The sequence below is a fragment of the Thamnophis sirtalis genome, unplaced genomic scaffold (assembly GCF_051295495.1).
Source record: "Thamnophis sirtalis isolate CommonGarterSnake01/CBP01778 unplaced genomic scaffold, rThaSir2_p1.2 scaffold_11, whole genome shotgun sequence".
In the NCBI taxonomy this organism is placed as follows: Eukaryota; Metazoa; Chordata; class Lepidosauria; order Squamata; family Natricidae; genus Thamnophis; species Thamnophis sirtalis.
The window spans coordinates 70,378,258-70,393,065 of NW_028261391.1; the positions used below are offsets into that span (position 1 = coordinate 70,378,258).

Consider the following 14,808-nt stretch of genomic DNA (forward strand, 5'->3'; position numbering starts at 1 on the left):
GGTTCTCCAGAACTGGTCAGAACCTGCCGAATGCCACCTCTGGCTTAGAGCTGAGTTTCTTCAAATTGCTTATCCCGGGTAAAATCTGTGTGCTTGATATACAAAGCAGGAGGTAAGTAAGTAAGTAAGTAAGTAAGTAAGTAAGTAAGTAAGTAAGTAAGTAAGTAAATAATGTTTGCTGAGGTCCTCACTTACTGGGATTAGCAGAAAACAGGACAAAAGCTGCCGTTTTCTATGAAGCTTTGGCTGCTGTGGAAGAGCCTGAGACAAGGGGCCGTTCTTCCTTCATGCTCTTCCACAAACGTATTAAAACTTGAATGCCCTAAGTGTATTTTCTTGCAGACCCAACAGTCTCATTGTTTCTAAGTAACTTTATAGTTAAGTAATCACTTAAATAATAATAATAGGAAGATCTTTTTCTCCTAAACCATTTTAACATTGCCTCTTTGGCTTTCTTCTTCTGGCAGGCAACGTAGCTTCCCTGACAGCCTTAAATCTCAGGCATTGCCCTCTGGAATTTCCCCCTCTTGAAGTGATACAGAAGGGCCTGTCGTGCATTTTGTGCTTCCTCCGAAAGAACTGTCATCAAAATGTTGAGTATGCCGAGTCCGTTTCTCCAGGTAGAGTAATATTTTAATGCACGCTTTTGAAATAACCGTATTGAACTAATTAAGTAACTGAAATGGCATCAAGTGACCGGAAAATATTTGTGGGACTGTCTTTCCCGTTGTTTCTGCTGAGCCCACCAAATCTTGCAGTGGAGGCATGTGTGATCTGTTGTGATCGAACTTTTGTGTTCTCTTTGGACCCAGAGGTTGTGCTTTCTCTGTGGGTGCACTTGCTCTCTGTCCCTCTGGTGGGCCCACCTGGGTAACCTTTTGCAAGGCTTTAAAGATGTCCCTGCATTTCTTGATATTTGAGGCAGGAAATTAGCTGAGATTTGCTGTTGAATTGAGTTTTGTGATTTAGAGTTTAATGCGGTGGTGCAGTTCAGCTGGTTCTATCCAGCTTGGGCGAACCGGTGGCAGTGGGAAGCTCCGCCACCCACTCAGATATCATCACGTCCCATTTTTGATGCTCTGCGCATGCACGGAAGGCTCTGTGTATGTGTGTAGGTGGTGCATGTGAGTGAAGCGTTGCACGCTCACATTTGTGAAGGTAAGTTGATTTCGCCCCTGGTTTAATGTTTTAATTTTGGACCTCATGAGTTGTAGGGTGTAATGTTCGTTTTAATCCATTGTCCAGAGTGTCTGTTATGAAATGCGTGGGCAAATAAATCATGTAAATAAATAAATAATTGAAATTATTTCCATTTAAGGCACAAAATGTTTATACCTATTTTTATTGAAGAAACTAAACAGGAGTCAATAATACATTTGACGGGCAGTGAAGGAGGAAGAGGAGATTATATTGGTTTTGTTATTTCTGTTGTTTGGTTATTTCTGTTTTTTCATTCTAGTTTTTTGTTATAGTTCACTGAGATGTACTCTCTTAAAAAGGCATAAGAATCCTGTGCGTGTGTATAGAACTTTCCAGTTGCCTTTGAGAACCATGGAGCTATTATAGAGTATATAAGGTTTTCTGTGAAATGTAGGGTTTCCGTGATCCCAGATAATAACAGATCTAACGTATTCTGCTTTGTGCTTCATATTTTACCTATTGTGCTTGAGCTCCTAACGAGGACTCCGTGCATATGGCATACAGTTAAGACTCTATGGTAATTTTGGCAACTGCTCTTGGAGTGCTAATGAATGAAATGATTAAACACAGTCACTTTAAGTCATTCCTTATTGACTTAAAAACTATTGTTCATGACTGATTGATTAATTGGTTAGGTGCCATCAAGTCCGCATCAGCTCTTAATATCAAACTTCCAGGTGAGCTCAGACAAGAAAAATACAATAAAGTTGCTTCTGCTTTACTGTAAAGCTGCAATTACAGAATCCTGCAAGTTTGAAAGTATAATTCTTGTGTTATATTTTGGGTGCGTTTATTTGATCTCCCCCTCCTCCCCACCCACCCATTTTCTTGGCTATCTCTGGTATTCTCAAAAGTCCTCTGCAACACCAAAGTTCAAAAGCCTCATTAGTCTTTCTATTGTGCTTTTTTCAAAGTCCAAGACTTTCATAGAATGTTACAGGGAAAACTATTGCCAGAAAATTCTGATCTCCGTAGGTATAGATACAGCCCAGAATCTTAATTTCATTTTTTTGGGTGCTCCTTGATTTTACTGCTACATCTTACAGATCATTTACATTTTCAGCCATCAGAATAGTGTCTTCAATATAGGTCAGGTTAGTGATATTTCTTCTTCTTCCTCCAGTTTCAAAGAGAGACTCTTCTTCTTCCAATACAGCTTTGCTCAATATTTACTCCATATATAGGTTGTAAAACAAGGGTGAGTATGTGACCTTTTCTCGTTTCTTTGCCAGCCTGGAGTCAGTCTCTCACTATGTCCTCTCCATACTCTGGTTTCCTGACCTATGTATAGATTTTGTATGAGGACAGTGAAATGTTCTGTGGTTCCCATATTTCCAAACAAATTCCGCCGTTTTACATGATTGAAACAATTGAAGACTGTTCTATAATCAGTGAATCATATACTGACTTCTTTTTATGATTCTTTGACTTTCTCAATTATTCAGCATGTGCTAGCAATAACTTAGCTTTCATTTATTATCTTATTAATTGAACTGTAGTTGATCATCTGAAAGAAAGCAATGTATTTTGACATCAAGGAAAAAGAATTATATAGTCCTCAGTACAAAGAAATTGTTTTTTTAAAAAGTTAATTCAGGGTCAAAAATTCAGAGTGTTGTCCATACCCAACACAATCAATGTGCTGTAATCAAGGCAATATTGCAATAGCCTGTCTAATATTTAGGCTTACTTTATTTTATTGGTTCATATTTTGGGTTTAGGCTTCACATTAAACAATCTGAATTCTTGGTTAAACTGTCAATGAATGGCTAACTGAATCCCTTTTTTAATTATATGAAAAAAAAGTCAAGCTAATCTATCATGAAAATAGTGTAATGATTTGATTTTTTGGGAGTAAATGAAAGCAAAACAGTAGATGCATTCAGAGAGGAAAATACTGGCCAACCCCTCCAGTCCATAACTTTCTGAAGCAAGACTGGTTGAGAATAATAACTGTAATCTATCACAATATCTTTAAAGATCTGTTTAAATGTATTTGGATAAATAGATATAATAAATCATTTTGAATATAACATTTGTGGAGCATCTGCATTCTGTTGCCTAGTATTTTATGTACCAAACTTTCATGTAGAATTAGAATTGGAGGATTTGCAGTGGCAGCAAGCAACTTCGCCCTGATAATATTCCTCAGTCTAAAGCAGGGATGGCGAACCTTTTCTGCACTGAGTGCCCAAACCAGAATGTTCGTGCATATGCGCGTGCTAAGGTGTGCTGGAAACCCAAATATCAGCTGGCGTGCGTGCGCATGCCTGTTTTTTGGGCCGTTTTCAGGCAAAAATGGCCTGAAAATGGCCTGAAAACAGTCTGGAATATGGTCCGAAAAACAGCCTGTTTCTTGGCCATTTTTGGAGCTGTTTTCAGGCCGTTTTCTGGTGCTCCAGTGCCTGCAAAGAACAGCTGGCTGACACACATGTGCCCATAGAGAAGGCTCTGCATGCCACCTCTGGCACACATGCCATAGGTTCACCATCACGGGTCTATAGTATAGTCTCTGTTCTGACCCCCCCCCTTCTCCGTTCAGGAACGAAAGCAAAAACAGACGTATGAAAGAATGTTTTAATCAGTCCAGACTCTTGTTGGCTGCAAGCCCAAAATAAACAAAGAGATAAGCTCTCTGGCAGCAATTAAACAAGCTTCTCTCAGCAAATCACTTATCCAAGCTGGCTTCTCTGAATCATGAGCGAGAACGTTGACTCCTGCAACCAGGGCGTGGCACAAGCAGTCCCTTTTATAATCAGGAGAGAATCTTAATCAGCATCAGCTGCTCGTAATCACCTCCTGTAGTTACTCCGTTGTTCTTTCCGTTGAGTAGCCCTTCGTCTGCATGTATCCTGAAACAACTCCCAAATGTTTTCCTGCACATCCCCTTTGATCCAATGCTCTGCCACCACCTGGTGGCCAACCAGTCTCTCCTCGCCCTGCTTGGAGTCGACACCCTGTCCAGGGTCCTCCACCTCCTCCAAGGCCGACTCATAAGACCCCTCGCTGTCGGAGTCTGGCGGCAGCTCCAACGGCTCCTGCCAGGCCACAACAAGTCTCTATACACTATTTGGAAAATCACTGCAACTAGGGCTTCTGTGCTGCTTGGTGACTATCCCCAAAATTTTAGAACTCTTAATTATCCAGGGCTTTGAAATCTTAGGGTAACTCTTATATAAACAAAGTAACTTTTCGTCTGTACATGTAGTTGCCTGCTACATGTAAAAGACAGCAAAAATGTCATGGAATGAATTTAACAAGCACATTCCATTATCCTTTCCACGTACAGCTTAATCAGAGAGAACAGTATACAAAGGACTTATTCCAGCAGAATCATAAAGGACACAAAAATATGTATCCTGTAATACTGTGCCATATCCACCATTTTTAATATGGACCATTATACTCCGATTTTTATGTATTTATTTGCATTGGACACCATGACATGGACACTGATTGTTTTCTATACTCATCCAATGCTCCTGAGTGGTGTTTACAGTTGAGGTAGAGAATATATTCATGAAACTCATACAGATTTTTACAAATAATGTAACATTCCATATCTTTTGAAGTTTATATAGAAAATAAATAAGCTGGTCTTTATGCTATAGTGATCTTACTTTAGAGCATCAGTAATTCTATTCTTTAAAAAATTATAGATGTGTTCTAAATAAACAACTGCCTAATATACATGTACTGTCCTTTTTTTTAAAAAAAAAAAGGCACGTATTTTGCACAACTTTCGTCCTACGTGCCCTCTGGTGTGTTTTATTGATTTTCAAAGAAGGATATTCATTAAAAAAAATTGTAGCCAATCATCATGTGTGTCAGCGTAGTTGTAACATGTGCCCATACATGTTGAAATTCTGTATTTCACAGACTTGCCTTCTCCGCTAGAACAAGAAGCAAAGGCCATTGTTAGAGAATACAAGAAAAAATGTGACAGACCACCTGATCGTAGGAAAGCTTTCAACGCTTTGTGGAAACAGATGAGCCTCTTTAGTGAGTTTAGTAGAGCACTACTAGCATTGGAGGGCAACATCATTTTGATACGACTCCTTTCAATCTACGGTATTTCTGGATCTAGATCGTATAAGGGTTTAGTTCAAATACTCTACTCAAAACTATGATTTAGACCACTATCACAGGTTCGTTTTTTTCAAGCTCCAATTCCCTCCTAAACTTGAAACAATAAAAATTTTCCCATTGCCTCTAAGTAGAGAAAGTTATAGTAAACCTTTACCCCAAAATCAGAAATTAAAATTAAGCTAATTATGTGATTAATGAAAGTTGGCCCATTTGGGACTAGAAAATTATAATGAAATTGGAACATGAAGAAGGATGAAGGGCCTTGATAGCCTTGACAGCGAATGGTCATAATAGCCGTGTGCCAGTTTGGTCTGGAGGTTAAGGCATCAGGCTAGAAGTCAGGAAACTCTTGAGTTCCAGTCCTTTTTTAAGCATGAAAGCTGGCTGGGCCAATCATGTTCTCTCAGCCCAACTTACCTCATTGGGCAGGAGGTAGGGTTTAGTGCCTAAATCAGTTCACACGCATCCATAGCAGATCCAATACTAGCATTGCAGTTTAGCCCTTAAAGACTGTTCAGATTCATTTTGGGCAGTTAAAAAGCCATTTGCTGGATAATGTCCCCAAATGTCTTGCCTTGCCCTAAAGAAACAAATAATTTCTTGAAGAAATCACCGTATATCTATAAATCAAATTATATTAAATTGCTAGAGAAATTGTACGTGTAGCACAAAAATACTTTGTATATTGTAATATTTCTAGTTTGATGGTGTCCTCAGCTTTGTTTCAAATATTCTTTCATTACACTAGTTCCTTCTTTTATATTATTTTTCCCCCTACAACCCTGGATGCTATATATTTTGTTGGAATAACTATCTTCTTCTATCCTATTAAAAAGAACTAAAATTCCTGGGAGCTGAAATACTGAGGTTCCTTCCCAAGAGGTAAAAACAGCTTGATCAGAACTACTAATAATTTAACCCTGTGGTTTCAAATATTTTAGATCCCTAAAAATTCAATTTTCACAAATAACATAATTATTTTTTAATTTTGTGATTTATAGATTTAATTCGGTTTAAACCCAGAAGCGCTCGAAGAATCAGTAGTGTGTCCAGTAAAGGTAGCACTTCAGAAAATATCTTATTTTTAATTAAGTTTAAATAGTGTTCAGATTATTAAAATATACATAACTGATATTTGTGGTTTTTTTCTAAGTCAAAAGCACATAATGCCTGTTTAAAGGTTGTTTCTTTAAAAAAAGGTTCAATGTGAAATATGCCCTCTTTTGCCTGTCATATTGCTTGTTATAGAAACAACAACAAAAAGATTTAGCAGAAAACAAAGATCATTTTGACTGACTTTATTACTGTTGTATTTATACAACATGCTTTTAAAACAGTTTATGCCAGGTTGCAATATCAAATATGATTTACCAGTAGTACTGTGGCAATGTAATGCTAATAACTCTGATTAATCTGTTTGCCAATTAACTATATAGCATTGCCTCTTACAACACTTAAACAAATGTATTTGACATAGTAAAAATTAGAATGGACTGAAATGAATGCTCAAACTAGCATTTTTAACATTCTTTGTTGAATTCTTTTTGTTTGCTGTTGGATTTGTTTTGTTTTTTAAAGAATGCCTTTAAAGCACATAATTCTAAAGATTTAAGCCATGACAACTGTAGAGCAAAAAATGCTAACATACTCTTATATATGCTTTTTGCCACCAAAATAACGTTTTTGGAAACTGGAGCTTTGAAAATGCCGTGAAAATAAGGAAAAGTTATTCACTAATCTAAAAAAGTGTATCATCTTCAGATTTTTGGCCTATTGTATGTGATAGAGGTTTGCAACATTTATTGCTATCTTAACATACATTGTAAAATATCAGAATGTAAAGAAATAGTTGGGTGTTATTTACATACTGTAATAGTAATCTTTTTATGCATATGTAACATTTGTTTTCAAAAACTGTTGTATTTTTGAAAATCTTGTATTGGATGGTTATATGATCATAAAACATAAGTACAGCTTTTTATGTAAAAATAAATTGTACTTTCAAATACTCGGTAGAATTCTTCGATTGACTAATTGTTTTATTTGATACGTACGTGGTTTGTTTGCTGTGATGTCTTTACTGAGCTTTGTATTTAGATCAAGAGAATGGCACAGACACTGGACCTCTCTTCCAACGTTACTTTTCTTAACTTCAAACTTCAACCAAGAAAATGGGAAATGCCGATTGCCAACTTTTCCCATAAATTCCATAAACGGGACTGATTCAGAAGCCACATTTCCAATATTTCCAATCAAAGAACATCATGCAGTTTTCCCATTTTTTCCTTCTCGTTTTTTTGCAGGAGGAAAGAAAATCTTGCACTAATAGTATGGGAGGATTGGGGGGTGGGGGTGGGGGAGGCTATGTAATATTGCATATAAAAGGTAATAGAATTTTACCCAGAAAGAAGATTTGGGAAATATGCTGGGAATAGCTAGTTCAGTGAAGGAGGCTATTAAAGACCAAAATCACAAATGTTATTATGAAGAATAGGGGTTGCATAAGGTCAAATTCTTATTTTGCCTTGTATTCTAGTATATGAACAGATACTCATAAATGAATAAAGAGTAGCTACTTGTCAACCCCAGAGGCTAATTAGAGGCTAATTAGAGTGAAATCAAAACTTTCAAGGATTTCATGCACAATACACGAGTATTTCCAGCCTTGAGGGCATTTTATAAGCAGGAAAAATTTAACTTCAGGCCAAATGTTTTAGGTGATATCTTCAGGCTAACAGCATTCACTATTTTAGCTGAGCATGTTGACCTTTTATTCGATGCATATTTCCTCCTCAGGCTTTTGTTTTCCATTCTGTTAATTGTTCACAGCCGTTTCTTATGTTTATACACACCACTCTCCCAGCGATTTCTGTTGGACACAGCAGGGCATAATCATGCATGCAAAATTAAGCATATGGCAATGTCATGAATGGTCTCAGGCTAGAAACTGGGAATCTGGGAGTTCTAGTTCCATATTAGGCACAAAGCCAGCTAAGTGATATTAGGCCAGTGAGTCTCTCTGAGCCTTAGGAAGGAAGCAACGGCAAACCATATCTTTAAAAAAAAACAAAAACCGTTTCTGAAAAAACCTTGCCAAAAAAACCTGTGGTCACTTATCCAGGCCTGTTGCCACGAATCAAAAAATGACTTGAAGACACTTGTATGTGCACACACACACACACACGCACACAGCGTAGCATTTGCATTTTAAGAGTAAAAAGAGTAATAAGCTTATTGTTCTAACAGGCCTGTCTGCACAGCTTCGTACCAGAAAGTAGAGACCATATAGCAAACCTTACCTTTAATCACTTACCTTAATAGACTGTGTTCTAGAAAGGCAAAGAAAAGCGCAGTTAGCATATTCTTTTAAGATCTACTGTGCAATTACCTCTTTTTATTTCTTTCCAAACCTTTTCTAATACCCCAATGCCAGAAATTGGCAATCAGAGGTATAGGGCTGTGATTTCTTAGTATATATCCTCATTGATATCTCCTAACAGGCTTTTGAGCCCTGTTTCAGATTCTTGGTTTTTTGTTTTTTTCCATAGCTTGGATGTATGCATGTTTATGTATATAAAGTTTATGTGTTTAAAGGCTAATATAGCAGAAACACATCTCTTTTGGTCTATTCTCAAGCGACATGGGGAGTCTGCTGTGTCTTATATGCATCTTGTAGAATCCAAATTGTAGTCCAGTGTTTCTTCATATGGGTTATATGATTTATTAATTAGTACAGTATTTATTAAAGAAAACATATGTTTCCTCTGAGTCAGGCAGGGAGATCCCAAGTCTGTGAAAGGAAATGCACATTATTTTATAAAAAGCACTAATATAATTATCTGAGTCAAGTGGCTAAATGAAGATTTGGAAGAAGCTATGCATCCCTGAAAAGATGAAGCTATTTCATAATTACCAGCTCTGCTTCGATAATTACGAACTTAGGTTTTATTTTCCATACAAGTATTTCCTTGAATCTGTCTGTAAAAACAAAACAAAACAAAAAACCTCCTACAGATAGTGCTCAATTTATGACCACAGCTGGAACCAAAATTTCCTTTGCTAAACAAGGCAGTTAAGTGAGTCATGGCCAATTTTTTTGCCATGGTTGTTAAGCAAATCATGGTAGTTGTTAAGTGAATCACGGGGTTGTTAAGCAAATCCTGCTTTTCCCATTGATTTTGCTTCTTGGAGGCTTACTGGGTAACTGCAACTCCTGTAAATACATGGTGTTGAATTTTGATCACTTGACTGTAGTGATTTGACATTCATAAGTTCAAGGACTGGTTGTAAGTCACTTTTTTTAATGCTATTGTAACTTCAAACAGTTGGTAAACAAATAGACTTATATACACTGCTTCACAGTGATTTAACTGGTTTACAGAGTCAGCACATTGCCCCCAATCCTGATTTTACTGACCTCAGGAGGATGGAAGGCCTATTCCCAGAGCCTACCTACAATCCCATAAGCCACTTTGCAGGTGTATCTAATGATTTATGATGAATAATATATTTTTAGGATGACTATGACCATGATTTGTCATTTATAGCTTTTATTACATTGGGAGCTTATGCACTGAAGACAAATTCCTTGTATGTCCAGCCACACTTGGCCAATAAAGAATAGTCTACTCCACTCGACTCGACTCTCTTCTATTCAGTGGACCTCTAGACCCCCCCAGACCGCTTATAGCAATGCGCACATTGCATTCAGTCCAGCATTTGCTGGCTGTGCGGCTTCAATGGATGACGTATTTTACATAATATAAACCAAAACTAAGATACGAAATGCCACTCAGAAGCAGAGTTTCAGTAGAGCCGAGGTTCCCTTGGCTGCGTTGTATTGACTTTCAGTGCAACAATTTACCTAGGACGGAAATAGTCTATCAACTTGGTCTGTGAATCTGTCAACTCCAGAGCATCCAGGGTTCCTCCAGGAGGGCAACCTGAGCACGTTTGGTCAGTTAGGGATTCAAAATAGGCATAAAATATAACTCTGCATCCAGAGTTTTCCAGCTTCAGTTAAATACCCAGACTTTAATCCTCAACAAAACGCACACCCTGTTTCTTCTACACAACCCCATCATTTCTTGCCAGTGCCCTGCATTAACAAAAGTACGTGATGGATAGGAAACATTTCCCATTCTAACATTCCTAGGAAAACTTCAAAAAAGCATATTAGGAAACCAGGGATTATCTTTTGCGTCCAATCAAATTAGCTGCATAACAAACATGTAGTCCTCAACTTAGCAGCAGCTCATTGAGTGACTATTCAAAGTTACAACAGCCCTGAAAAATGTGACTTATGACTGTTTTTCATAGTTACAACCTTTGCAGCATTTCCATGGTCACGTGATCAAAATCCAGCCACTTGGCAACTGACTCGTATTTATGACCGTTGCCGTGTCATGAGGGGTCACGTGAGCACCTTTTGCGACCTTCCGGCAAGCAAAGTCAATGGGGAAGCCAGATTCACTTCACGACTGTTTTAGTAACTTAACATCTGCAGTGATTCACTTAACAACTGTGGCAGGAAAGGTTGTAAAATGAGGCAAAACTCACTTAGCAACTGTCTCACTTGCCAGCATAAATTTTGGGCTTAGTTGTGGTCGTACATTAAGAGCCACCTGCATAAGAAGAGGGTGTCACAATATGTTTCAACAGAATTTAAGATGTGTTAGATCAGGGGTGTCAAACTGGCGGCCGATGGGCCGGATGCGTCTCACACAGACCACGCCCACCACAGCTCCTCAAAGGGGAAAAACATAATGAAATGTCAGGGCGGCAACGAGACGCAGCAAGTTTGACACCCGTGCTTTAGATGTATAATCCTTACTCCAACTATAGTGGCGGAAGATATATTTGCTAATAATAGGGCAGTATTTGAAATCCATCTCAAGGTTAGATAAGATGTATTACATATGTAGGGCCTTCTGCTGGATCCCCAACAGATTCTGAAATCTAAGCAGAGAACATTAGAAATCATATCTACCTTATTGGTTGCAATCCAAATTTATAGGACGCAGAGTGGTACCCAATTGAATAGTCCTACTTTTAAGAAGTAGAATAAGAGGAGTGGGATTTTTTTTTTAGAATTTCCATTATTTCATTAATAGAATTACTGGAAGCAAAAGAACGGGGCAAATTGGACCATTAACCGTTAAAAGTGTGTGTGTTGGGGGGGGGGGGTTGAAAATAAACTGTCAGTACTTGGAGGTTACTATTTTAATGTTCATATTTTGGGAAGCAGTCAAAGATATGTTATTCAGTGACATAAAAGAATTGGTCAGGAATGAGGACTTTGAAGTTTGGTTTATTTAATTTAATTTAGTTTAAAAATGCTTAAATATAATCAAAATCTGACAATTCAGGTTTTTTCACTGGGGTAGAGATTCTGAGCACATTTGCATCACATGATCACACCCTTGCCGATGCATAAACCAAAGTGATTGAGTCAAGAAAAATGCATATTTTATTTTCATTCTCTGCACTATTGAACTGAGGGTTTAGTGAGGCTCCAGTTTTCTTTTCTTTTTTATGCTTATTACATTACAGTAAGGAAGGGAGAGGGTGTAAATATGTATTTCTAAACCAAAAGGAACAAAAAATAACTTTCTTGCTATTTTCCCTTCCCAGTTGGTTCCATCTATGTGAGTGTAAAGCATTTTTTTTTTAATTTCAATAGAAATGCCTCCTGTTGAAAAATTAAATTTGGCAGACATCATGAAATCCAGTTTGGATTTGTCCGACGGATGGCCCAATGAGGAGGAGATGATTCGATTTAAGAAGCTACGGGATGAACTTATCCAAGATGAAAGACAAGATTATCCTGAAGACAAAATATCAAGCAATGAATCTCTGCTTACGTTAAGGAGAACCAGGACAAAGGAAAGCCTTTCTCGCAAATCATCCATACTTTCATCAAGGTAATAAAACACATAAGCCAGTTTATGTTTTTATATTCATGGTAACTCACAGTTTGCATTCTAATGTAAATTATATATTACTGTAGTATGTTAAATTCAAAAAATGCATGATAAGTAGTACAAATCTAGAAAACCCAGGGGGAAATTAGGAGCTTTTCTTTTTAAAGCCACAATAACAAGAATGGAATTTTAAAATTTCCACAACCATTATGATATTATTGTATCAGTCTAAGGAAAAATAATAATTTTAAAAGGGTAGCAATCTTCCAGGTATCATCGTTCCTCCTCTGAATCAATCGTTAAAATTATCTGTGGGTGGGTTTTTCCTGTTTTTTCAGAGACTTTTAATATCTTCATGCAACGCTTCTGCCAGTGATTCTAGTGATAAACCTTATAATTGGTTCCAAAAATAGATGGCCATACATCTCTATCAACGACTACATGAATAACAGGAATTGGTAGGAAGTTCTTGGCGAAAACAGGACCAGTTACAGTGTTCCATGGTCATGTGACCACAATTTGCAATAATTTCAAGTTTCCAGCAAAAAAAAAAATGTATATCCAGGAAAATGAATTCATTTAACAACCACATGGTTTGATTCATTTTATGACCCTTGTTCGAACAGCCATAAAATTGAGTCCAGTCTTGTGCTGCCTTGACTTACAAACACAATGACTTATGATCCCAATTCCAGGCTCCATTGTAACCATATGTCAACTACCAGCATTTAGGAAGAGCAAAGAGACAATTGACATTGCCTGTACAATTTCACATTCGGGGAATCTGTGAATTATACACACCTCTCTCTCTCTCTCTCTCTCTCTCTCTCTCTCTCTCTCTCTCTATCTCTCTATCTCTCTATCTCTCTATCTCCATCTCCATCTCTCTCTCTCTCTCTCTATCTAATCTATCTATCTATCTATCTATCTATCTATCTATCTATCTATCTATCTATCTATCTATATCTATATATCTATATATATATATATATATAGTTTATAGATATATAGATATATATATAAACTCCAAAATAGATAACAGTCATTTTCTACAACAAATATAACCAATTAGCAGTATATTTTTTAGAGGTAAATGAAAAAAAGATTACAGAAATGGCCAGTTGTCACCTAGAACAGGGGTGTCAAACTCAAGGCCTAGGGGCTGGATCCCGCCCACGGGCTATTTAGAAATGGCCTGCGGGGCTGCCCTAAAAACAGCCAAGGACCAGCCAGCAAAGGACCAGCCTGCGGTGCCCCTTCCCAGTGAAAGCAGAGCTCGGGAGGGCCGCACACAGCCCTCTCGGGCTCCCTTTAAACTGGCAGAGGGCGCCAGGAGGCTGAGAACAGAGCCAGGGACCTGTTTTTGCTGGCAGAGCCCTCGGGCTGCCACAGGTGCCCCGACACAAGTGATGTCAGGTTGGCCACGCCCACCCTGGCCACGCCCACCCTGGCCCCCGAGGTCAAACACAACCCTGATGCGGCCCTCAATGAAATTGACACCCCTGATCTAGATAGTTCCCGATTCGTGTCCCTATCTGCTTTGCAGTAAAACTGATGAAATACAAGGGTGCTTCTTAAAGACTCACAGATGTATTTTCTCATAATAAGATTTAGTGGACCAGGAACTATAAAAGCTTACATGATAATAAATCACATAGTTACATAGAACATGAGAATTGAAATCTAAAGCCAGGAACAAATGAAGCCCATAATACGTACTTGGACAATTAATTCCTCAAAGCCGTTCCCATTGTAAAGTCATTTAGATAGCTACCAGCTGTTAATGCTGGGTTTGAAACACGACCCTGAAGAGAATAGAAATTTGCAACTAATTTTTCAATAGACACTCATATCTTATACATAAAGTATTTTTGGAAATGCTGAAAATAGAGTAATTTTCTAAGTCCTTGTTTTAGCATTTAAATCTAAACAAATCCCAAAACAATCTTTAAAATGTTATGAAATTTCAATTTACTCACTCTTTTTGCAAAGCAAATGAGAAACGGCATCCCCTTGGTTGAAGCATGCAATCTTCTGGGCTTTTTTTTTTTAAAGCAACAGAGCTAACCTAAAATTGTGATTTTGATGGTCAGAGGCAGAGAGAACATAGCAACAGATTTTCCTTCAAAGATTCAGGAGGTGGAGGATTGGATGTCATGTTTTGTGTTACAGGAAATGGAATACATATTTTTGAATAAATGACCATATACAGTACCCAAGATCTAATGTGAATTAAAGAATTTCCATGTTAAGTTTGAAGGCATCAAGAAGAACTCACCAACACCCACTTCCTAATGCCTTCCTGTATTTTCTGCTATCTTCATAAGAATCTAATTCTTAATTCCAATAAAAACATAACAGTTCAGTTCCAAGAAAGAGATGGTTTGGGCCCAAAGTTGGTCATTGTTCAGTCCCTCTGAAGCTGATAAAGAATTCCCTTGTAAAATAATGACTAACTGTAGTTGAATTGAGCCTGCGCGTGCTTTCTTAATTCTGTCAACACCACCACCCCCCCAAAAAAATCCGGATATGGTTTATACAAAACTGGGCAAAAAAAAATATGTTTAAGAGTAAATTACCTAAAGAACAAACAAAC

General features: G+C 37.7%; 1 protein-coding gene across 4 annotated transcripts in view; it reads left to right on the forward strand.

Annotated features, from left to right (window-relative positions):
- Positions 1-14,808, forward strand: part of LRRC27 (leucine rich repeat containing 27) — a 52,918-nt gene that overhangs the window by 13,926 nt on the left and 24,184 nt on the right. For 3 of the 4 annotated variants that reach the window (XM_087726024.1, XM_087726025.1, XM_087726026.1), the window contains exons 5-6: positions 468-620; positions 11,972-12,212. In XM_087726024.1, coding sequence (XP_087582150.1) covers positions 468-620; positions 11,972-12,212 — 394 coding nt within the window. Of the gene's footprint in view, positions 1-467; positions 621-5,079; positions 5,203-6,290; positions 6,348-11,971; positions 12,213-14,808 lie in introns of all 4 variants that reach the window. The other variant, XM_087726027.1, reaches the window with a different exon arrangement.